The 26324-nt window shown below is 41.4% G+C and overlaps 1 protein-coding gene across 7 annotated transcripts in view; it reads right to left on the bottom strand.

Moving 5' to 3' along the window:
• Window positions 1-26324, bottom strand: part of TDRD12 (tudor domain containing 12) — an 82766-nt gene that overhangs the window by 9174 nt on the left and 47268 nt on the right. For 5 of the 7 annotated variants that reach the window (XM_073795753.1, XM_073795751.1, XM_073795754.1 and 2 more), the window contains 12 exons: window positions 23217-23376; window positions 22603-22730; window positions 20752-20943; window positions 20380-20508; window positions 19497-19614; window positions 18752-18891; window positions 18398-18618; window positions 15797-15896; window positions 4721-4908; window positions 3765-3999; window positions 2453-2545; window positions 376-548 (listed from right to left, as the gene is read on the bottom strand). In XM_073795753.1, the coding sequence (XP_073651854.1) occupies window positions 376-548; window positions 2453-2545; window positions 3765-3999; window positions 4721-4908; window positions 15797-15896; window positions 18398-18618; window positions 18752-18891; window positions 19497-19614; window positions 20380-20508; window positions 20752-20943; window positions 22603-22730; window positions 23217-23376 (1877 nt within the window). Of the gene's footprint in view, window positions 1-375; window positions 549-2452; window positions 2546-3764; window positions 4000-4720; window positions 4909-15796; window positions 15897-18397; window positions 18619-18751; window positions 18892-19496; window positions 19615-20379; window positions 20509-20751; window positions 20944-22602; window positions 22731-23216; window positions 23377-25121; window positions 25403-26324 lie in introns of those variants that run through there. The other 2 variants (XM_073795750.1, XM_019941001.3) reach the window with 2 other exon arrangements.

Genomic DNA, 26324 nt, shown 5'->3' with positions numbered 1-26324 from the left:
GTCTCTGAGTCATGCCCTGTTTCTGATCTGGTGCTGGTTTCTGTGCTCAGAAAATCCACCAAGCCACACTTACAATACGTGTTCTTTTCTGTATGTGTGCTGTCAATAAAAAGCTAACAAAAATTCATTCTGTAAGAGATACAGATGAAATATATTTGGAATTTGTTTTATAATAGTCAAACAAAAACAAAAACAAAAATGTGGGCTGGGGTTTGGATAAAATAAGACTCCCCAAATGTTGGTAATTATTGAAGCCGAGTGATGGGAACGCAGAGACTCATTAAACTATTCTACTTTCAGAAAAAATGTCCATAACACTTGTGAGTTATACTGCCACAAAACAGCTCTTCCAAAAGGAGACAAAAGTCCACTTACAGGGTCTGGCTTACGCTTTCTTCAAAAGTTGGCATTTTAGCTCCTTTGTATAATTTTTTCAGTTGTTCTACATGTTCTGAGTTATCAATGCCCATTCCCATTGACAAAATTTCAGCTCGAACATTATAATCAATGACAGAAGTTCTCAAGTTTTCAAGTTTTGTAGTGTGCACCTTGAATGAAAGAAAAAATATGTTTGCAGGAATTACACTTAGAACTTTAGATGAATCACAAACACTCTCACCGTGGCCTCCCGATCTCACTGTGCAATGTCTGATGCACCAGGGCATGTGCCACCACAAGGGCCTCCTCATTGGAATCTTCCAGAACCCAGCCCCGTACTGGAGAAATATGATCAGGTGTGGGGCTGGGGCCAAAATCAAGCCCCGAGGTAAAATCCCAGACAAGACCCATCCGTGATGCTGTAACCACACGCACAATTCTTAAATCTTTCTGGTTCTCCTTCCTGTGCTTTTTACCTCTCCTCACAAGAAGGCTCAGGGTCTTCAGATGCCCAGAAAGGGCCTACACCAAGGCCCTAAATCCTGCATCCTGGACAGTTTCCTCCACTTGTTTTTTTCTGCAACCAAAACATTCTCATCCATTTCGGTTTACACAAAATTAAGTAAAACATGAAAATCTGCAATTGTCTGATTCCTGCTGGTGGGAGGTGTGGCCCGAGGACTTTCATGGGGGTCGGAGTAGACCAGGCTGGCGCTGGCTGGGGCGCCTCCCCGGGGAGCGCGGGAATCAGGAATGCACTCCCATCCAGGGATAGCAGAAGAGCCTTTCTCCACTCAGCCTGGGGACCGAGCTGGTGTTGGGGGGAGAAGGCGGCAGGTGTGGGATCTGTCTCCCCTCCAGTGTGCCATGAACAGTGCTACACTTTGGAGCTGCGGAAGCATGTTTGCCAGGTGGGTTTTCTTTTTTTTTTTGCTTCATTCTCTTAGCTATAGTTTAAAAAATCCTTGCTTAATAAAGTTTCCATTTTTTTCTCTGATGAAAAACCACCACAATATTGACTATTATGACATCGACTAAGACCCCCCCAGACCTCTTCATTTACCTGCACTGGTAGTCTCTACCTTCCCTTCTAAAAATCATATTCTCCTCTTACTCTTAAATCTTATACCCAAACTCTTCTTTTCCATGTTAAGGCTTTTTTGCTCTTATAAAAAGAACTTTCAACAAAACACTTTTTATGAACTGAATTCCTTTAAATCGTATAAATAATCATAATAATTAAGATTTAAGTGTAACAGAGCAAAACTCTGAATTGAAAAGTAGAGTTCCCAGGGTGCAAGCAGAGGGGGGATGGTGCCGGCCTCAGCAGGGACGGGCTGAGGCCCTGAGTCACATGTCCTGGGCTCATGCTCAGTCCCACCCACCCCCACAGGGTAGGAGTCTGCTCATGGATGGAATTCCAGTGCCCCGTACAGGTCCTAGCACACAGTAGGTGCTCAATAAATATCTGGTGAATGGATGAGGTAGGAACCGTGAACATAATAAAATCTGTCTTGGAAAGCCTGAGGACCGGAATCCTCCACATTACTGACCACTTTAAGATCACTTACAACTACACCAGCACAGGCTGTGCTTCTGCAGGGCAGTTACTGTCCCAGGGCTTCCCACCTGTGTGGGCAGAGGACTGTGAAATCGGATTACCAGTGCACAGTCACCACTTGGAAAAGAATTATAAATGGGAGACACTGCCGTGTGTACTAACTATTAATAGTTTCATGAAGTTTCTGTCTCGGTTGTTATGTGTGAGCGTGTGTGATTTATACACACACACACACACACACACACACACACACACACACACACACACACACACACACACACAACCTGTGAGCGCTGGGTTACAATATAAAAGGTTCCCTTAAACCAAAAAACCCATGACCACATTCATGACCCAAATAACATGGAAAAAGCTCTCCTTTACACAGAGCCCTTATCAAATAAGCCTCCGTTTATGTGAGGCAAATAGTTATTCAAGCAACAGGTTAGAATAATTTGGATAATTTTAGGGGCCCATCCAAACACACGTTTCTTTTCAAGAAAAACGCATACTTACCATTGGATCAATCCAAACCGTATTTCCTAAAGCCAACATCACTTTTGCATCATGCAGTTTCCCATTAATTTTATGATGAATGTACCTAGTAACCTGAAAAAAAAAAAACACTTAAGTAATTTATCTGAAGCTTTAAAAAAATACTTTATTCTGTATGTGCTCTATAGTTTTGCAAGAAGCTTTTCCATGCCTTTCATTTGAGCCTCCCGACCACCCCATGGGGCAGGTTATGGAGGCCATCACACCCCTTCACCAACAAGGGTAACCATCAGTGGAGACGAATGAGGACAGGTGCAAAGGTGAGTCCCGAGCACAGGGTGTTCCAGCTGCTCCAGAGGACGAGGTCACACACTGGGGCTGCTCAGCAGCAGGGACACTGGGGTTGGGGGGCCCTGGTCCCCAGCAACAGTAGAACTCTCTCTCCTCACTCTCTCACTGAGCTTCCAAAGAAAGAAACATCCATCCTTTAAAGACAGGCTGACAGCTGACAGAGGGGATGGGGGACACGCACCCACGCTGGGAACCACGCGGTGTGAGGAGTCCACAGCACACACCTGTGCTGGGGACTCACCTCTGCACCTGTCCTCATTCAACTCCACTGTTTACAACCCAAACCTTTTGCTTTGCCAACGGCAATGGCTTCTTTCATATCCTGTTAATCAGACTGTAGGAAATGGAGCCTTCCTTTGAAGAATCAGGAGCCTCGTTATGAACAGGACTTAGTGCTCTGGTGACGTCCCTGCCGGGCCGAAGGCGGGGCCTCTCCACCCACCCGAGACGGCATGTGCTCCACGCCTTGGTACAGGGGGGCTTCTTCGCCTTCACAGTGCCTTATCCGCTCTGCTTGGTGACATGCTAGTTACCCACTCTGAAGGACCCAGAGGGCACGTCCCCTCCTTTGGAAGCTTTTCTGGACTCTCTCTCTCTTTCCTTGCCCAGCTTCCCAAGCCCAGTGGAATTACCTGGTCCCTCTGGCGAGGGTCCATCACCTATGTGACCCCCGTGACACGGGTATCCTAAGCGCATACACTGTTTATTCTCTTTAAGTAACAGCCAGTCTATTTCTAGCACAGTGCATATTTTACACCCAAAGTGTGCGAGCACTAATGACGACCACGGCCCATCACGCCCGGCCTCTCTGAGGGCTCAGAGCTGGTCTACACATGGCGCCGGGAGTGCGTTCCTGACCAGAAACAGGAAGCAGTGAACCCAAACCCAATACTCCAAATTCAAATACACCTCAATTCTGTGTATATTCTGGGTTAAATATATTCTGAAAGTCAACAAAATATAAAAAGCCCAAATAACTCACCTTTGGATTCCATTCAATCTCATTGTCCGCGGGTTTCACTCTACAAACGATAAACTCCACGGCTTGAGGGGGCAGAGTGTGGAAACTTTCTGGGAGGTGAAGCAACTGGTCTCTTGTGATGAGTTTGGTCCTGCCTTCATCTATGAACTTCACAAGGACATTATCCAGGGCCCACGTGTCCTCCTTCTGGCTCACCTCCAACACCTGAACCCTACAGGACAACAGTGGCCTCAGTCTAACACAGAGACCCGAAGGGAAATAATCGTCGCCTTGGCTTCCTCGTTAGAAGCAAACCACACAAAAGTTCCCTAAACTGCACGGCTTTACTCCATACTAGAAATAAAATAACTGAAGTCACCAAGAGCACTTAGCCATGAGTTATTTAATTCAAGTATTCCTATGTATAAAAAACAGTGTAGTACTTTGAATAAAGGAAATTCCTTTATCTGACAACACAAGAAAAATTAACATAGCAAATTAAATGTTCCAAGGTTCTCAATCTGGGCTATCACCAAGCGGGGACGGGTGGGGCATTCGAGGGCCATCGGTGCAAACAGGCACACGAGGCAGGATGGAACGCTGACAGTGCCACTTCTTGGGCTGACCTAGCTGACTTACATAGCCTCACCAGGGCTCAGTCTGCTTCTCTGTAAAATGGGAACTGTGCCCACTTGATGGGAATTTTGTAAGAATTAAGTGAGTCGATGACTGTCCATAGGTGAATGTCACACTGTCATCCACGCTCTGTGCTCAGCAGCCCCAGGGCAGAGGAGCCTCGAGAGTACGGCTGAGCCGGACCAGGGTGAACACGACCCCACCACCGCCCTCCTGGGAGGCAGCCAGGCTCAGTACGTGTACACTGGTCATACGGGCAGAGATGAAAACAGCGATTCAACACCCCTTGAAGTCACCTTATGCTTCACAACTTCTAGAGATGAAATAAAGAGACACTTTACCTGTGAAAAGCTACTTTTTCTGCTAATCCATATAATCCAAATTTCTCCACCTTTTCAACAGTTGTTTTATTACTGGAATCTTCGAAATACGCTTTCATCTCAGCAGCAAGAGTTGCATAAAGATCCACATGTTTATCAACTATGCGACCAAAGTAATTTGTTGCATTCAAAACATAAAAGGGTATTATCTGGAACATAAACAGTAAACATATCCAGAAAACAAACTCACTCTAACTAACACACCACTGTAAAGCAATTGTACTCCAATAAAGATGTGAAAAAAATAAAATAACATAAAATCCCTTCAAAAAAAAAAACAGGGCTTCCCTGGTGGCGCAGTGGTAGAGAATCTGCCTGCCAAGGCAGGGGGCACGGGTTCGAGCCCCGGTCTGGGAAGATCCCACATGCCGCAGAGCAACTAGGCCCATGAGCCACAACTACTGAGCCTGCGCGTCTGGAGCCTGCACTCCGCAACGGGAGAGGCCATGATAGTGAGAGGCCCCCGCTCGCTGCAACTAGAGAAAGCCCTCGCACAGAAACGAAGACCCAACACAGCCAAAAATAAATAAATTAATTAATTAATTAATTTTTAAAAACCCCAAAATACAAAAACCTCAATCTGAAGCGAAGAGGTATCTGCAGAAGTCAGCACCTGACCTAAGAGCCCAAAGCACACAACAGGGATTTAAAAATAAACTAGGAAACTGACCAAAAAACAGAATAAAAACCTTAGCATACACACAAATAATTATAGTTTCACTTTAAATTTAATGGAAGTGGTTTGGGTAAATATTAGTTTAAAGCTTTATTATTAGTAAGTGTTCCTTTGTTTACTTTTTAACTGCACTTTAGAAAAATCCTTAAAAAAACATAGCCTCCGTGTCTCTGGAGCCCTTTCTGAAGTATTTTAGTGAGAGCCTGCTGTGTACGAGGCACAAGGAACTCAGAGAGGAAGCATGTCCTGCAGGGACCCTAAGCAACCGTGGGTGGACAGATGTGCCACAGCTGTGTGTGGTCAAGAAGACAACTCTTCACAGGCAAGTGTACGCAGGGTTATTGGCGTGTGTTGGGGTGTCGGTGCGCACAGGTACGCAAGAATACGGAGGAGGCATTCCAGACAGGGGGCAAACAGTATGCATTAGGGCAGGGAGCCCTGGCTACAGGGCGGGAGTGAGCAGATGGCAGGAGTGAGCAGTGGTTATTTGGTGAGGGGGCAGCGCCATCTGGGAGGCAAGGCAGGCAGGGGAGAGGTCACCCCTTGTGACCAAAAGGTGCTGGATCTCACAGGGCTGACAGCCGGTGGCTCTCCTCTGTGCCCCCCCCCCCACCAGCTTCATTGCCTGCGCCCCTCACACTCGCCGTAAGCCTTGTCCTACTCCACAAACATTCCACACAACTCCTACCTCAGGGCCTTTGCACTTGCTGCTTCCTCTGCCTGGAATATCCTTCCCTAGATAGTCTCACGGCTGGATCCTTCTTATCATTTGGCCCTCGGGGCAGCTGACCCCTCCTCAGAGGGCCCCTCCCTGCCTCTAATTTCCAAAGGGCCCCGTGTCCCCCAGCACACACCGCGGAACTTCACTGCATTTCATCCTCTCCGCAGCACTGTCACCATCTTACTCACTGCTGACCGTCCCCACTGGAAGGTGAGCCGGGAGAGGACAAGTAGCACGTCTATCATGGTTCCCAACCCAGCCACCCTCCAGCCCGTGGAGAGTCTGCCTCAGGGAACCCCCAGTGCTCTGTCAAGCCGGCCCTCATCTCGGGCAGGGAATTCAGTATTCCTTCTAGCCCGGCAGATGGCCTCTCCCAGGGAGTCTTCTCCCCTATGGTTTAGGGGCCCCAACAACCTGGCATCCCAGACAGAAGCCCACTGGGTGACAGGAGTCAGTGGACAGGAGGTGCAGGGGATGGGAAAAACTCTCGCTACAATGTTATGAGAGCTTGGCAGGATATAACATACACTCCAACTGCAAATATAGTTTTTGAAAGATGCACAAAGAAAAGTAACAGAGAAAATATACTAAGATGCCAATGGTGACTGTTTTAGGATGACAGGAGTAAGGGGAGAGTTCCTTTTCCCCCGCATTTCCTAAGTTAGAAGGCTCTGTGTTCAGCACACACTGATGAACAGAGTCCAGGCCCGAGCAGGCATCAGTGTGTGGCAGTCCCCTCCACACGGCGTCAGCACATCCACGACACACCGAGCTGGCAGAACGGAGGTGGCAAAAAGCAGCTTGTGGACTGGACTCTCCTGCCAGGAGGGCGAGAGCATGAGGCCTCCACACAGGTGACCCACTCTTCCTGGTTCCAGCACCGAACATCCTGGGTGGTGGGAAACCCCTCAGTCCTGGGCACATGGGACGGTCCCTTCTGGCCACACACCTCCCCACCTGTTTCGATGCCCCTCTCGCCAGTAATTCAGTTTGTTACGGTTGCAGGACACAAGGTAAGATACAGAAATCCATCACATTTCTAAAACAATTAGAAAAATAACAATGACATCCAAAAACATGAAATACTAGGGATGAGTTTAACACAAAAAGTAGAAGATCCATCTACTGAAAACTGTAACACGTTGCTCAGAAAATTAAAGGCGACCAAGACAAACGAGTGATACGCCACGTTAACGGACTAAGGAGACTCAGTACTGCTAAGATGTCAATTCTTCCTGTGTTAATCTATAGACTCGAAACCGAGTAGGACCCTGTGGGGCCTTCCCACGGCAGACCCCTCCCCCACATCCTCTGCTTTAGCTTCTCTCTGAAGCACCCAGGTAATTGTATCTGTGCATGTTTCCTGAGTTGTTTTACAGATGTGAAAACCCCTCACCAAACAGAAGATGTTAACTACTTGATGACCAATGAGCACATAGCCCCCAGGCCTACAGGGGCCTAAGGATTGATAATGTTAACCCCCGTGACACCGCTCTGTTATCTCACCATCAACCAATCAGAGAATTGTGCAGGAGCTGATCACCTACCCTGTCACTCCCCATCCCTCACCTGGCCTTAAAAATGGTTTCCTGAAACCCACTGGGGAGTTGCGGGTTTTTAAAGCATGAGCCACTCGTTCTCCTTGTATTGGCACCTTACAGTAGACGCTGCACTTCCTTCACTACAACCTGGTGTCAGTAGAGCGGCTTTACCATGCACACAGGCAAGTGGACCCAAGGTTGGTTTGGTATCAGACTCAACGCAATGCCAAGCAAAATCCCACCAGGATTCTAAGTATAATAGATATTGATAACCTGATTCTAAAATTTTATATGGACATGCGAAGTAACAGTCAAAAGGATATTGAAGAAGACAGGCAACGTTGGAAGACTTACCCACCAGTTTTCAAGATTATAAAGCTACAGTAATCAAGCCAGTGTGATACTGTATAAGGACAAAGAAACCAAGGAGCAGAATAAAGAATTCAGAAATCAGGACTTCCCTGGTGGTCTAGTGGTTAAGAATCTGCCTTCCAGTGCAGGGGACGCAGGTTCGATCCCTGGTCGGGGAACTAAGAACCCACGTGCAAGGGGGGCAACTAAGCCTGAGTACTCTACAGCCTGCGTACCGCACCCAGAGAGCCCATGCACTGTAACAAAGAGCCCGCGTGCTGCAACTAAGACCTGACACAGCCAAATAAATAAATAAATAGTAAAAAAAAAAAAAAAAAAAAAAGAATTCAGAAATCACATATATGGTCTCCTAATTTTTGTCAAAGGTGTCAATATAATTTAGGGGGAAAAGAAGGTCTTTATACTAAATGATGCTGGAGTGACCAATTATCCAGAAGAAAAAATCTTGCCTCCTTTTAAAAAACTCTGCCACACACAAAAGTTAATTTGAGGTGGATCACAGAGCTAAATGTAAAACTATACAGCTTCTAGAATAAAAACACTGGGAAAAATCTTTGCAACCATATGGTAGGCAAAGATTTCTTATGGCATGAAAAGCACAAAATACAAAATAAAAAAGTAAAAAACAAAAAAAAACAAAACAAACAAAAAAAAAAGTAAAAAACTAGGCTTCATCAAAATTAAAAACTTTTGCTTTTCCACTAGGAGAAAACATTTGCAATATATCTGACAAAGGATATCTAAAATATATAAAGAACTGTTAAAACTCAACAAGAAGGAAACCCAAATAAAAAATGGGCAAGAATTCTAAACAGAAAAGTTAACAAGAGAAGAGATACAAATGGCTAGTAAGCAGTGGAAAGATGTCTAAGATTCTTTATCACCAGGGTAACACAAATAAGATAACAGTGCAAATGCAACAGAGTGGCAAAAATTACAGACTGAGAATACCAAGTACTGATGAGAATGTGGATCAACTGGAATTCTTGCGTGCAGTGCTGGTCAGAATGCGAATGGTTCCACTTCTTTAGAAAACTGTTTGGCAGTTTCTTACAAACATACACTTACCATATGACTCAGCAATTCCACTCCTAGGTCTTACTCCAGAGAAAAGAACATGTACTGTCAAAGATGTAACACAAATGATCGAAGCAGCCAGAAACTGTCAACAACCCAAATGTCCATCAATTTGTGAACAGACAAACATACAGTGGAATCCTACACAGCAATAAAATAGAAAACAGGCGAATCTCAAAGATAATACACTGAGGAACAGAAATCAGACTCAAAAGACCACATACTGTACAATTCCATTAATATGAAATTCCAGTAAAAGACAAAACCATAGTGACAGAAAGCAGATCCCCTGGGAACCAGGGGTATGGGGGGTATGTAATTTAAAAACTCCCTGCAAACAAAAGTCCAGGACCAGATGGCTTCACTGGGAAATTCTACCAAACATACAAAGAACAACTATTACCAATCCTTCTCAAACTCTTCCAAAAGATTGAAGAGGAGGGAACACTCCCAAAGTCATTCTATGAAGCCACTATCACCCTGATACCAAAAGCAGACAAAGATAATACCACAAAATAAAATCACAGGCCAATATCTTTGATGAATATAGTTGCAAAAATTCTCAATCAAATATTAGCAAACTGAATCCAACAACACATAAAAAAGATCACACACCACGATCAAGTTGGATTCATCCCAGGGTCACAAGGATGGTTCAACATATGCAAATCAAAAAATGTGATACACTCCATCAACAAAAGTAAAGATAAAAACCACATGGTCATCTCAATAGATGTAGAAAAAGCATTTGATAAAATTCAACATCCATTCATGATAAAAACTCTTACTAAAGTGGGTATAGAGGGAACATATCTCAACATAATAAAAGCTATTTATAACACATCCACAGCCAACGTAACACTCAATGGTAAAAGCTGAAAGCCTTCCTTCCTGTTAAAATCTGGAACAAGACAAGTGTGCCCATTCCCACCACTTCTATTCAATGTAGTATTGGAAGTCCTAGCCACAGCAATCAGACAAGAGAAAGAAATAAAAGGCAACCAAACTGGAAGAGAAGAGGTGAAAGTATCATTATAGGCAGACGACATGATACTGTATATAGAAAACCCTGAAGACGCCACACAAAAACTACTAGAACTGATGAATGAACTCAGCAAGGTAGCAAGATACAAGATTAACATACAGAAATTTGTTGCATGTCTTTATGCTAACAATGAAATATCAGAAAGGGAAAGTAAAAAAAAAAAAAAATCCCTTTTAAAAATAAAATACTTAGGAATCAACCTGACCAAGGATGTGGAAGACTTGTATGTTCAGAACTATAAAACACTGATAACGGAAATTGAAGATGATTCAATAGAAAGATATCCCATGCTCTTGGACTGGAAGAATTAATATTGTTAAAATGGCCATACTACCCAAAGCAATTCACACATTTAATGTGATCCCTATCAAATTATCCATGACATTTTTCACAGAACTAGAATAATCCTTAAATATATATGGAACCATAAAAGGCCCAGAATTTCCAAAGCAATCCTGAGGGAAAAGAACAAAACTGGAGGCATAACTCTCCCAGACTTCTGACAATACTACAAAGCTACAGTAATCAGAACAGTGTGATACTGGCACAAAAACAGACATATGGATCAATGGAACAGAATAGAGAGCCCAGAAATAAACCCACACACCTACAGTCAATTAATCTCCAACAAAGGAGGCAAGAATATACAATGGAGAAAAGACAGTCTCTTCAGCAAGTGGTGTTGGGAAGGCTGGACAGCTGCATGTAAATCAATGAAGTTAGAACACACCCTCACAACATAAACAAAAATAAACTCAAAATGGCTTAAAGACTTAAATATAAGGCATGACACCGTAAAACTTCTAGAAGAGAACATAGGCAAGACATTCTCTGACATAAATTGTACCAATGTTTTCTTAGGTCAGTCTCTGAAGGCAACAGAAATAAAAGCAAAAGTACACAAATGGGACCTAGTCAAGGTAATAAGCTTTTGCACAGCAAAGGAAACCATAAACAAAATGAAAAGACAACCTATGGAACAGAAGAAAATATCTGCAAATCATGTGACTGACAAGGGCTTAATTTCCAAAATATACAAACAGCTCATACAACTCTAAAACAAAAACAAATAACCCAATGAAAAAATGGGCAGAAGACCATTTCTCCAAAGAAGACACAGAGATGGCCAAAAGGCACATGAAAAGATGCTCAACATCACTAAATATTAGAGAAATGCAAATCAAAACTACAATGAGGTACCACCTCACACCGGTCAGAATGGCCATCATTAAAAAGTTTACAAACAATAAATGCTGGAGAGGATGTGGAGAAAAGGGAATCCTCCTACACTGTTGGTGGGAATGTAAATTGGTGCAGACACTATGGAAAACAGCATGGAGGTTCCTTCACAAACTAAAAATAGAGCTAGCATATGATCCAGCAATTCCACTCCTGGGCATATATCCAGAGAAAACTCTAATTCGAAAAGATACATGCACCCCAATGTTCATAGCAGCACTATTTACAACAGTCAAGACATGGAAGCAACCTAAATGTCCATCAACAGATGCATGGATAAAGAAGATGTGGTAATATATACACAATGGAATATTACTCAGCCATAAAAAAGAATGAAATAATGCTATTTGCAGCAACATGGATGGACCTAGAGATGATCATACTGAGTGAAGCAAGCCAGACAGAGAAAGACAAATATTATATGGTATCACTTATACATGGAATCTAAAATATGACACAAATGACCTTATTTACATAACAGAAACAGACTGACAGACACAGAAAACTTACGGTTGCCGAAGAGGAAAGGGGGTGGGGGAGGGATAAATTAGGAGTTTGAGATTAGCTGATACAAACTAATACATATAAAACAGATAAACAACAACAAGGTCCTGCTGTATAGCACAGGGAACTATATTCAACATCCTGTAATAAACCATAATGGAAAAGAATATGAACAAGAATATATATATATATATGTATGTATGTATATATGTATCTGAATCAGTCTTGGCTGTACAACAGAAACTAACACTACATTGAAAATCAACTATACTTCAATAAAGTAAAAAATTAAATTAAATTAAATTAAAAGGAGGGTCTTGGTTAGAGGGGTTCTGGGAAGGTGGCCACAGTGAGGTGTCATATTTTTTGACTCTCTCTGAATCCCCCACATAAAGACAGACAGAGCAGTGAGACAGCAAAGCCAAAGCCAGGGACATACTGCAACAAAACGTAATTAACAAAATATCCCCATGGACCCCAAAATAAAAGCAGATGAGGATGATAACATAGGAGAAACTCCAGGTGACCCTGGGTTTGGCACTGACTCTTTGGATACAACAACAAAAGCACAGTCTGTGATAGAAAAAATTGGAAAGTTGGACTTCATTAAAATTAAAAACTTCTGCTGTCCAAATGGCACTATAATCATCTTTTAGTATCCACGGAGGATTGGTTCCAGGACCCCCTGTGAATACCAAAATTACTGGATGCTTAGGTCCCTTACATAAAATGGTGTAAGAATTTGCATATAACCTAAGGACAGCCTAAGGATATACTTTAAATCATCTCTAGATTATTCATAATACCTAATACAATGTAAATGCTATGTAAATAGTTGTAAATACAATGTAAATGCTATGTAAATAGTTGCTGGACCACTGTAAATTCAAGTCTTGCTTGCCAAATATTTTAGATTTGAGGTTGGTTGAAACTACGGATAACAAGAGCTGACTATATAAAGAAAATGAAAAGACAAGCCAATGGCTGGGAGAAAATTTTTACGAAACACATATCTGATAAGACTGGGATCCAAAATATACAAAGAACTCTTAAAACTCAATAATAAGAAAACAAACAACTCAATTAAAAAATGGGCAAAAAACCTGAACATATTATCTCACAGCTATTTCAGCAAAGAAGATTACGGCTGATAAATAAGCATATGAAAAGGTGCTCAACATGACGTCATCAGGGGATTGCAAATTAAGACAATGAGATACCACTACACACCTGACTGAATGGCTAAGATCTAAAACACTGACAAAGTCAAATACTGGCAAGGATGTGGAACAACAAGAAGTCTCATTCATTCATTGCTGGTAAGAATGTAAAATGGTATAGTCACTTCGGAAACCAGTTTTGTAGTTTCTTACAAAGCAAAACATAGTCTTACTATATATACATAATCACACACAACAGTCACACTCTTTGGTATTTACCCAAATGAGTTGAAAATTTCTGTCTACACAAAAACCTGCACTTGAATATTTATCCTAGCATTATTCATAACTGCCAATAATTGGAAGCAACCAAGATGTCCTTCAATAGGTGAATGGATAAACACACTGTAGTATATTCAGCCATAAAAAGAAACGATTAAGCCACAAAAAGGCATGGAAGAATCTTAAATGCAAACTGCTAAATGAAAGAAGCCAGTTCAAAAAACCTACACCCTGTATGACCGCAACTATATGACATTTGAAAAAGGCAAAACTACAGAGACGGTAAAAAGATCGGTGACTGCTAGGAATTCTGGGGAAGAGGTAAAGGGATGGACAGGTGGAGTCCACAGGGGATCTTCAGGGCAGTGAAAGTGTTCTGTGTGATACACTTGGCAAAGTCCATAGAACGTACACTGCAAGGAGTGAACCTTAACTTAAACTGTAGGCTTTAGTTAATAATAATTATCAATATTGGCTCATCTATTATCACACATGTACCACAATAATGAAAGATGCTAATAATAGGGGAAACTGTTGGGGGTGCCGGGGGAGAGTACAGGGGAACTCTGTATTTTCTGCTCAGTTTTTCTGTAAAACTAAAACTGCTCAAAAAAATAAAATCTATTAATTTAGATAACAACAACAAAAATAGCAGATGAGTAAAAACCACCCACATCACAAGACCTGCGTGGTATCACTGTGTGTGCAGGAAGCAGCACTGGGAGGTATGAGCTCGTCTGAAAGACTAGCAACAGGAGGATTCCACAAGAGGCAGCAGGTGTTCATAGAAAACACGGTGGGCCTGGGTGACAAGGGCAGCTGCACTGGAAGGCTTTCCTGCATTCTGATAGTGGGTGAAGGCTGGGCCCCTGTGAAATCTCCAAACTGTCCACCCAGGGACAAGAGAGGTGAAGGAAGAGAAAGGCCAGATGTACCTGGGTGAGGGGCACAGAGCCAGGGCATCTCAAAAATCTCAGGAACTAAAAAAAAAAAAAAAAAAAAAAAAAAATCTCAGAAACTGTGTTTTCATTTTTTTTTTTAACCAGACATGGAAACAACAGAAATGGAAACTCTGTGAAATTAGAAAAGTTATCCTGACCCACACCTCCTCCTCAAATTTAAGGAAAAGGAATTTTATCAAAAAATGAGCAAAAGCAAAGTATCAAGGTCAAATCCCATATTAAGTTACAATAATAAAAAAGAGAATAAGAAGCAGAACAACAGTCCCTAGAGACAATGAAGGCCACCAGAAAAATGTATCCACAAAATAGATGAAAACTGTACTCCGATTTCAAAACTAGCTGCCTTTTAGCTTATTAAGAAAGTGACACATGATATAAAAGAACCACATAAGTCAGAATTTTAAAATGTAGAAATGAGGTGATAGAACTTGGGAAAGAATCAGAATTTAAAGACAAAAATCATTTCATCAATGAAAACTGTATGGGGTTGAATGGTAATCCGTGCCTCGCGCCACGCCCCCAAAGAAAACTGTCTCTGTGCTAACTCCCACGATCTGTGACTGTGACCTTATTTGGAAAATAGGTGTTTGCAGATGTAATTAAGTATCTCTGGGTGAGGAGATCACTGTGGATTATGGGCCCTTTATCCATTGACACGTGTGCTTTGTAAGAGGCACAGAGAGAAGAGGAGAGGGTCATGTGAAGATGAGGCAGAGACTGGAGGGATGTGGCCACGAGGTGAAGACAGGCCAGGGCACGCCTGGAGTCAACAGCAGCTTGAAGAAGCAGGAAAGGGAGTCTTCAGACGGAGCACAGCCTGCTGACACCTTGATTTCAAACTCTGGCTTCCAGGACTGTGAGAGAATAAACTTGTGCGGTTTTAAGGCACCCAGTTCATGGTATTTGTACAACAGCCCCAGGAAACGAGTACAGCATAGCCACACAAGGAGGAACACAAGCATGAATGAACATAACAGATTCGCCCGAAGGGAAAGGGAAGGTGAAGGCAGAACACTCAAACTCTAAAAGAAAGGAAGAAATAATAAATAAAAAAAAAAGATTCACAAGAAAGTGACAACTCAACTCAGCAATTCTATCTGTATCTCAGAATATTCCCCAAAGGAATAATCATGGATGATCTGAAAAGGTTCGTGTAATCATCACATTATTTTTAATAGTCCCCAAAGGGAAACAACTTTCTTTCTAAAAAGATAACTAAGAAATCCCTAAATTTAAGTGGTTTATCTATCTTCCAATTTGATCCTGGTTTTCCAAACGAACTGGCACCTTGAAATAAGGCACCGTGTAAGAACCCTTAAAATAAGTGCCTACTGTCAGATTAATGGTGGTAATTAGTACTGTCATAATTGCCTTCTATTAAATTCTACCTCTTAAAGAATGAAAGTTGTTCATTAAAATGACCATTAATCATTGGACAAGTTCTTTAATAGGACTTACTTTTATGTATCCAAACACTGGTAGAGTTTGGTTGGATAACTTCCTTGGCATGTCTACTTCTGGATTAACATGGTGTCGATCAGGACAGATCCTTTTGTCTCTGAAAAAAAAGGAACAGGATTTTAAAACCAGGAAAAAAAAAATAGCAATTTTCAACATGAATTTTAAAGTATTCACCAGGAAAATTAATCTAGAATCGAAATCAGAGAACTTGTATTCCAAACGCTGTAAAGTTAAGTAACCAAATGCTGTAAAGCTAATTAGATCCCTCAGATGACACTAACAGTGTGTAAATAAGTAGAAAGGATCCTAAAGTTTAACTGGCACTGAGTAAACTTAAAGGACAGAGTTACTGCATTATTTCTCCAGACAGTCTTAAATGCAGTACGTAAATGAACAAAATATACTTCCAAAATAAAGACCCTGAATCAGAAACACATCACTATAACCCACAACAGGGGCCAATGAACCTCTAAACCAGGAGCCATTCCGTAACCCAAACTGAGAAATAGTTAAAGCTTCAGTTTTAAAATTCAATATTTTATTTAAAGGCATAATGGAAATGGCTGCTAATAACCTGGATAATGTACATAATTCAAAGAAGTTAATTTCAATAGTTATCTTAAAATTAAATTCAATCCAGTAGATATCTAACAGACATCTGCTACTCAGTCCCAGAGATCCACTGATCAAGTATTGGCATCGTGTCCGGATCCCTGACTCAGGGATCTCCTGACTGTTAAGATATATCCATGTTCTCCAAATTGATTCATATAATCAATGCAGTTATCAAAATTCCAGCAACGTTTCTGAAGAAACTGACAACCCTTTCTAAAATAAACATGGAGATGCATTAGACCTAAAATGCCAAAACAACCTTGAAGAAGAGCAAAGTTGGAGGACTTAAATACCATTTCCCAAGACCCACTATAAGCTACAGTACTTAAAAAAGTGTAGTACTGGTGTAAGAATAGACAAATAGACCAATGTAACAGAGAGAGTCCACAAATGGATCACATATTCTATCGTCTGGGTTATGTCAAAGGCACCAACTCAGTGAGAACACAACAGTGTTTTAAATAAAGAATGCTGGAGCAAGAGATGATCCATACAGAAAAAAGTAAACCTTGCCCCATATCAAACACTATACACAAAAATTAATTCAATATAGATTATATGCCTAAATGTGAAAGCTAAATCTATAAAACTTCTAGAAGAAAATATAGAAGAATGTCTTCATGATCTAGAGATAGGCAATTTATTTCTTATATTAAAACACAATAAAACAGTAACCATAAAACGTTTCATCAAAATTAAAAATGTCTGTCCATTGAAAGACTCTTAAAAGAGTGAAAAGGCAAGCCACAGACTGGGAGAAGTTTCTCAAAGCATATATGCATATCTCTGACAAAGCAGTTGTATCAAGAATAAACAAATTACTCCTATAAACCAATAAATACCCCATTTTAAAAATGGGCAAAAGACCTGAACAGGCATTTCACAAAAAAGGATGTCCAATGTCCTACAATCATGTTGAAAAGCCATTCAACATCATGAATTCTTAGGGAAATGCAAATTAAAATAACAATGGTTTTCCCCTACACCCCCATGAATACTAAGTGTTGGTGAGGATACAGAGCAACCCAAACTCCCTCACACACACCTGGTGGGATCACAAGATGACCAAACACTCTGGCAAAGTTAAACACAAGTCTACCCCATGACCCAGCAATACCACTCCAGAGTATAATATATACCCAAGAGAAACGGGTGCATAGTTCCAGAAAAGGACACGTACAAGAGTGTTCATGGAAGCTTCATACATAATACAACTCACAGGCTCGTCAAGAGTAGAATGGATATGTACATCATGATATATTCATATAACAGAATTTAAAAAAGTATTTATTTATTTATCTTGCTGCGTCAGGTCTTAATCGCAGCACACGGGATCATCGTTGCGGTACTTGGGATCTTTTGTTGTGGTGCGCGGGCTCTTCATTGTGGCACGCGGGCTTCTCTCTAGTTGTGGCGTGCGGGTTTTCTCTCTCTAGTTGTGGCGCGGGTTCCAGAGCGTGTGGACTCTGTAGCAGTTTGTGGCACGCGGGCTCTCTAGTTGAGGTGCGTGAGCTCAGTAGTTGTGGCACATGGGCTTAGTTGCCCTGTGGGATGTGGGATGCTAGCTCCCCGACCAGGGATCGAGCCTGCGTCCCCTGCATTGGAAGGTGGATTCTTTACCACTGGACCACCAGGGAAGTCCCCACACAATGGAATTCTAAGCCACAAAGTAACTAAATAAATAAAATACCAATACATGCAACAACATGGATGAATGCCACAGACAGTATTGATAGATGGAGCACACTACAATTCCATGTATATAAAATTCTAAAACAAGCAAAGCTAGTCAGTGCTGGTAGAGTGAGGGTGGTTACTTCAAATTGGGAAGGAACAGGAGGGGACCTTGCAGGGGCTCCCTCAGAGCTGGGCCGTAGCTCACATGGGCTGCATATGCATATGACAATCATCAAGCTGTAAACTTATCATCTGTGCAGTTTACTGTATGCTACATGTCAGTTATGAAAAAGATGACTGGCTTACTTGCAAAAACCAAAAGCCTTAAGATACGGACAAAGGGGCCTTCTGGCTTTTTTATCTTCTTTGGCTTCCAGAACCCCTGCAGTAAACTCGTAGAGCTCTGAAGGAATCTTGGTATCTGCTCGCTCCAAGTAGCGCAGGACGCCAACTGCATGGCAGGCATTTCTCTCCGTCAGCAGCAACACAGATTTGGTTTTTTTCTCTCTCTGTTCTGCAGGAGAACCCTTAAAATTGGGGGTGAATAAAGGAAGCAGATCATCCGTACCGGTCTAAATGATAAAACTTTCCGGACTCAGCATTTGTCATTATGTGGAAAACGCCAGTGAAACATTAAGTGATAATATAAATTAATCTAACCTGTTCAGTTAAACTCTGAAAATGATCAGACATGCAATACAGGCGTCCACCAAAAATTTTCGGCGAGGAAGGAAAGCTGAAGTGAATCACACACGTGGCATCGGTGATGGCCAAGAGTGGTGTGCAATCGTCTGTTAAGGCTGGAGAAAAGGATTCGGACAATTTCAGATGAAGCTGGAATTTTACTGCACGTACTTTACAGAACAATTCCAGGAACCATACTTCAAAACATTTCTTTACTGCATTTTACTTTTCAGATGCAAAGAAACTTCCTTCCCATTTCTTTTCCCAAAATGTCAAAGCCCAGTAATTAAATTCCAGAGAAAGATGGTCTCCTTTTTAACTCGAAAAATGCCTCTATTACAAATCTTGGCTGCCCATATGGTTTTCACTTCTTTTATACGTTTTGACTTTTATATTTCCAATATTAAACTTAACAATCATTTACGACAAGCTTCATCACAGGCATATACATGTGACAGTGATCCTTGAGCTGGAACTGCAGGGAGCACGGCTAGCCCAAGGGCCGCTCGCTGCCTACTAACCTGAGACACTTGGATTCCACCTCAGTATCAAAATCATAGCCAAGGTTAATTTTCACTTTGAAATTCACATTACTAATACATTCTCAATAAATCTGGGAAATGATGAGAAATTTGGAGGAGGTAAATAAATGAATGAATTGAAGACATGATTCCTATTAGCTCAGCCTTCTCTAAATACAAGTAGAAATTAAAATACTTACCTAATACAATGTGAGAACCAGAACTTAACTTCTTCTTCCACTGTTCTGAAACACTTTTTAAATTAAAAGTCATTTCTTTATGCATTTTCAAACAAAACACGGAACTGCTTTCTACTACCTAAAGATGAAACCAAAGGGGCCAGTTCACAGTCAGGAACATAAGCTTGAAGATAATTTTTCATCCATAATTATCGATACAAATCATTTAAAATTATCTGTGAGGGTCTCACCTCACTGATCCACTAATTCTAAGAAAGAAATGGTTGTAAATTTAAAGAAATATATTTTCAAAATTCTATGGTTTATATCTAAAAACTTGCTCCAGTGAAACAAACATTATTTTGCTAAAACTATTTTCCTTCCTTTTGAAATAACGTGTACATACATATATGTGCGTGTATATATACCTGTGTGCATGTATACTTACCTACACAGATTATCTGTAGAGATATGTATACGTATACATGAAATTTATGGTACTATTGTCAAGAGGGTACTGTTGTTTTTCACTATACCTGCTAGTTCATCTTTGCTAAAGGTCGGTGCACTACTGATTCTTTTGTATTTGGCCTCATTTCTACACTTTAGCATTAATTTATATACAATTAGATTAAATAAATCTTTAGCCAATTGGCTAAATGATGATATACTTTAGCATCATCGTCTCTATTGTCTTAAATAGAGGGTTCAGAAGATGTTGGCACTTTTTCATGAACCAGATCCTTTTCATGCTCTGCCAGGTCCCCCTTGTGGACCGCTGGCTTCCATGGGAAGGCTATTTCCCTGTCAAATACGTAACTACTCCAAGTGATTCTCCGGTGACTCAAGATTCAACCACAGTCTAAACAAGCAGTAAGAACGTTTCATGTGTGGAAGGGCTCACCTTACACACTATTTCTGTTTCAGCTACAGAACCGGTGAAGATCAAGGTCTTCTGTGCCTGACTTGGAACGAAATCAAGAGTCTGGAGTAAAGTGGAGGTCTTTTCACATTCCAGGCAAAGACGTACTACCTGGTAATGAAATGCAGAAACAGTGGGATTTTTAAAAAATGTTCAAGGTGCTCCAGTTTTACTTTTTATGGCAAAGTCATAATTTTAATAGGAAAGAAGGTATAGAAAAGCAATATAAATTTAAATACACAATTACAGATTATATATGAAATTAATACTGTAATCTTTTAATATTAAGCCATGAATAAAGGTTACTTGCTTGGGCTCACCAACCCCCCACCACACACACCCAGGACTCTTTACCTGTTGGACACTGCCACAGAGGGCAGCCTCCTCCATGGCTGTGATCACAATGTAGGGGTCGTTCATGAACTCTTTGATTAACTGCTCTATATGTCTGTTCCAATGAACTCCAACTGCAACAATCTGATGTGGGGCAGATTCCCTTTCTTCAACTTCAATAATTTTTTTAAAGTTATCTAATATAGGAAACATCTAAAAAATCAGCATAATTAATTTCACTTTTATTTCAAAAGAAACTAATAATTAGTTTGACAGAACATAAAATGTAAGGAATGTATATTTTCTGTTCTCAGAGTGGGAAAGGTCTTTAAACATGAAAGTAAAAGAAAAAACTAAAAAGGAAAAATGTTTATGTATAGACAAAATTAAAACAAACATCTAGGTAAATACCGGCAACACAGGTAACAAAGGATGAACAGCCTTATATAAAAACTTCTACAAACTAGTTAGAAAAAGATGATCCCAGTGAAAGAAAACAAGCGAAGGAAATGAACAAGCAGCTCCTAGAAGAATGGGTACAAATGGCCAGTATGAGTTAATGCTCAATTTAACAAAGTAATCAAGGAAATACAGATTAAGCAAATCAGATGTCACGTGTAACAATCAGCCTAGAAAAGAAAGCTGGACGAGGGCCTCCTACTGCCAGGGGTGCAGGCAGTGTGGCGCGGAGGCACACTGCCAGAGGGAGTGCAAACCCATCTACACTTTCAGAGTGCCACTGAACAAGGCAGTGTTCCAGATACTAGCTTTGCAAATAAGAACTGAGGCAGTCAGTAAGTCACAAAGCCTGGGCTTGACCTTGGGGCCACTGCTGCTCCCAAAGGAATGCTCCTGACCTTCATGCTACACCGCTTCCAACAAGTGCCTTTGAAGAATTCATAGCCTTTGATCCATTAATCCCCTTCTTAGGAATTTATCCTAAGAAAACACGTGCCAAAAGATGTTTTTTCAGCTACACACATACACACAAATGATGCTAAATGTCCATATATAAGACAATCAGAAAATAAATTATGTTATGTCCACAGGGTTCAATACCACATGGCCAGTAGAGAACAGTTAGTAGCAATACTCACAATGCTGTTCACTGAAATGCAAGTTACAAACTAATACATAAAATAAGGTAGCAGTAACAATCATGCTAGAGAACAGTTAGTAGCAATACTCACAATGCTGTTCACTGAAATGCAAGTTACAAACTAATACATAAAATAAGGTAACAGTAACAATCATGCTAGAGAACAGTTAGTAGCAATACTCACAATGCTGTTCACTGAAATGCAAGTTACAAACCAATACATAAAACAAGGTAACAGTAACAATCATGCTAGAGAACAGTTGGTAGCAATACTCACAATGCTGTTCACTGAAATGCAAGTTACAAACTAATACATAAAATAAGGTCCTGATATTATTAATTATATGTATCAATAGACACAGGAGTTACAAAAAGAAAAGAAATACTCTAAAACAGTAACAGTGGTTACGTATCCTCTGAGCATAAGATTATGGATGTTGGGGTTTTGCAAGGGTTCTTCTCTATTTCTCAAATTTTCTAAAATAAAAGTATTGCTTACATAACCAGAAAAATATTGATTTTAGAAAATGTCCCTGGGAAAGAAATTTTGCTCTTCAAAGAGAACTTTAACATTGGGTGGGAAATTCAGATAAATGTTCTCTCCTCTTAATTATAGCAGTTAAAGGGAAACATTTTTTAGATTAACCAGCTTCTTCCCAACTAGACACGTTTCCTGACTACTAAAAGACTTTAATTTTACATATTTATATATATATATAACATATATATATATTTCTGAGTAGTAATGACATCTAAATAAATGGCATACTTACTTGCTCATTAGCTTCAGAGAATAATATTTCCACCTCATCCAAAATCAGATGACAGAGTCTAAGAAATAACAAGCTTTGATATTTGAGAAGTCTCAGGAGGCTATGTGGTGTTGTAACAATTACATTGCCTACATTTTAAAAGAAAACACAGTTAACGCCTTAGATTTTCCACAGGTTTTTCTAACGTTTCCTTTGCTAAGATTCCACATACTTTCTAGAAATGCCTTTCAATGAAATAAACCCTGTGCTTCTTACTCAGGTGGGTGTGAGAAGAGGCCTGCCCAGGCTGCCCCTGTACTGTCTGACTAAATACCTGCGTTCCCACCAGGTTTTGAGCTCCTGAAAGGCAGGGGGTGGTTTTAGTCAACAGCTAATAAACAGTAAGTGTTTAATAACTAGTTGATCAATGAATGAAAAGACTTAGTTTTCTCAGTAAAACAGATGTAAGCCAAGAGTAAACCTTCACCACCAACACTGATCGGTAACTGACAAGTGACGTCTGGCTGATCATCACACAAGCCCCGGGTCAGCGCCGGCTCCCAGGCCTCAGGCGCCTGAGCAGGCTTCCACTGTGTTCTCTAGGGAAAACCAAATAGCTTGGAAAGGATGCTTACACCCACTTGGAAGCTTCATATTTTTGGCTTCATCTTTGTGGAGTCCGATTGTTAATACCACAGGATGAACAACAGGCCTGGAGGACACGCTATAGTCTCCCAATAATTCAAAAACTAATTGGGCCTTTTTCCACCCAGGGCACACGATGACTGCCAGAGGCTGCAAAGACAAATAAATTCACATAATTTTGGACAAAGGTTAAGAATCAAAGACATGCAGAACATCTCCCTGTACACAGTAAGCACTGTAAGTTTTTGCTATCATCACTGTCATGCAGGTCAGAAAAGTCAAAATATAATTTCACTAGAATGGATTCAGACACACTGACTCAGATTCTGCTGGGGCTTAAACTATGCACAAGTATTAAATCATTTAGTCCTTAAAGTCCCCTTACAGGGTGAGACCTATTACTACCTCATTTCACAGATGAGGAGCCTAAGGGACAGAAAGGTGAAGTTTGTTGCCCAAGGCTGCACAGCTAATATTCAGAAGAAGCAGGCAATCTGGCTCCAGACCTCCTGCTGCTAAGCACAAGGATGAACTGCCTCCTGAAAGGGGCCCTGAAAAAGGTTAACGTCACCTCCTTAGGAGATTAAGTTCCCTACTGCACCATCTGACCCCTGCCCTCCACTATCCCGCAGATATCTCTCGATATCTGCCTGCCAAACACCTTCCTGGACACATGCCCTCAATTAACTGAAGACAAGAATGAGTTTCCTCTTTTTTTTACGCAGACGCAGGCAAGCGCCTGCTTCCAGGGCTCACGCCTAAATGCAGACTGACCCTGGAGATGCGGAAAAAGCAGAGTGGACACAAGGGTCAGACCTGGACATTCCTTTCTGGCCCGGCCAGGGGTCTATCTCAACACAAGCTGCATCTCATCAGTGGGCTCAGCTGCTACCTGATTGAGTGATACAAATGTATCCGTTTAATATTATTAAGTCAATACATCGTAACATAGCCAATACAGATTTCCAAAGAGAACTCGTTAAACTACATGGCATAATCAGAAAAATAAACTAGTATCTTTCCTAAGATGAAATTCGAATTGTCTTTTGCACTGCTATTTTTCACCTTATAATGAGTGATGGAACCATCTGTAGTGTATCTTGGGAGAAGATCTGAGACGGGTCTCATACACATCAGTTCACCTAACAGCCAAAACCCCAGCAAAGCAGATGTCACTCACTCACCATCATTTGACCCTCACATCCAATTTCTTTCCTTTCCATCATCCTTCTCAGCTATTAACTGATTCTTATGAGTGGGAAAAATAAAGTGGGATTATAAAACAGTGTGGGGTTCTGTGAAGATAATTTAAAGAAGAGGGACAAGATGACAGAAATCCTAAATTCAAGTCCCACTTCTTGTCACGCTTGTCAGCAGGTAAGAACTTTTACCAGTAACTTTTCATGAGCTTAATTTTCTCATCTATAAAATAGTGAAAACAATACACGGCATGACCATCTCAAGGGTTTGCCATGATAATTACGTGAATCGAATCAGTTAGATAATTCTATAAACTGTACAGTCATCACTAAAAGCCAGGACTCTCCCAACTCAGCCGATGGCTCACAACTAGGGGTTCTCGGTAAGAATCGGTGTGAGAGAATCAGTGACTGTGTTGAGAAAAGAGTTTCTCATAGGACGGTCTCTGTTCTGCCAGGTTTTTTTTGTTTGTTTTTTGTTTTTGGTTCTTTTTTGCGGTACGCGGGCCTCTCACTGTTGTGGCCTCTCCCGTTGCGGAGCACAGGCTCCAGACGCGCAGGCTCAGCGGCCATGGCTCACGGGCCCAGCCGCTCCGCGGCATGTGGGATCTTCCCGGACCGGGGCATGAACCCGTGTCCCCTGCATTGGCAGGCGGACTCTCAACCACTGCGCCACCAGGGAAGCCCCCTGCCAGTTTTAATGTAACTTAAACTTTACCAAAGGTTAGGTGTCAAATTTAAAATAAATATTTAATCCATTTTGTTGTTAAACAAAAATGTCTTCAACTTACTCCATTTCTACTTGGTAATGACTTGTAGCAGCCCCCTGTTTGCAAAATCGTAAGCAGTGGTGGAAGGTACAACAAAGGGTCATTTCCACAATGAGAAATGACCACCATGTCACAGCCACGTGCTATGGGAGGCCAAGAGTAAGATTCAGTGTGGCTGGGGCCCGGAAACTTATTTCTTTGAAGAGCCTACAAAACATCAACAACAACCAAAACAACAATAAAACCCAGAAAACTAATAAACTTCTCATTGCTCACTTTACCCCAGTAACGAGTATACATTGCTTAATCTGGTATTATCCAAGACCTAACTTAATAAGTCCCCCCTGAATCTTTTCCAGCAACAAACTCCTGCTCAAAAGACTCTTGCTTTTCTGGGCTCCCAACTGAAAGGATCCAACAGGCAGTCTGCTGAAGCACGAGGTGCTTTAACATTTCACCACAGCAAAGACGTGGCTTCTCTTCCTCCTGATAAACTGCTGGTGCATCAGCTCCACTTAGAAAGTTTTTTAAAAACTTGCCTTTGTTTCCTTATTTTTCTATGTAATTCGCTGTCATCAAAACCTCCCAAATGTTCCACAGAGGAGAGTTCTCCAGCCACACTGATGAGATCTGCCAACAGGCTGAACTCATCAGCACCGTCCTCTCTCTGAAGGTCTCATCCCCCGGCCCTGAACCCCAGCTGCACTCGGGACTGGGATTCCCCTGCAACATCACCCTTTTTGCTGCAACTTTCTCGGTTGAATTTCTTGGTTTGGTGGAGCACAAATTTCGGTAGCTTCTCGACAAAGGGTACAGGGGAAGGAAATCTGAGATTCTGCACGTGTGAAAATGTCTTCATTCTATCCTTACACTTCAGTAATGGTTTGAGTACAGACCTCTAGGCTGGAAATAACTTTTCACGAGAATTGTGGAGTCACTGCTCCTCTGGTCAACTGTGGGAGAGTCTGAAGTCATTCTGATTCCTGACCCCGCCGTGGGATGGGTTTCTTCTCTCTGGAAGCTTTCACGATCTCTGAATCCCTCCAGTTCAGATGCTTCGTAGCAACGTGTCTACGCTCCTGCTCCTCGGTTGTGCTGGGTCTCCGGTCAGCAAACCCTCTTAATTTAG

Source organism: Tursiops truncatus, chromosome 19 (genome assembly GCF_011762595.2).
Source record: "Tursiops truncatus isolate mTurTru1 chromosome 19, mTurTru1.mat.Y, whole genome shotgun sequence".
Lineage (NCBI taxonomy): Eukaryota > Metazoa > Chordata > Mammalia > Artiodactyla > Delphinidae > Tursiops > Tursiops truncatus.
This window is presented reverse-complemented; position numbering and strand designations above follow the sequence as displayed.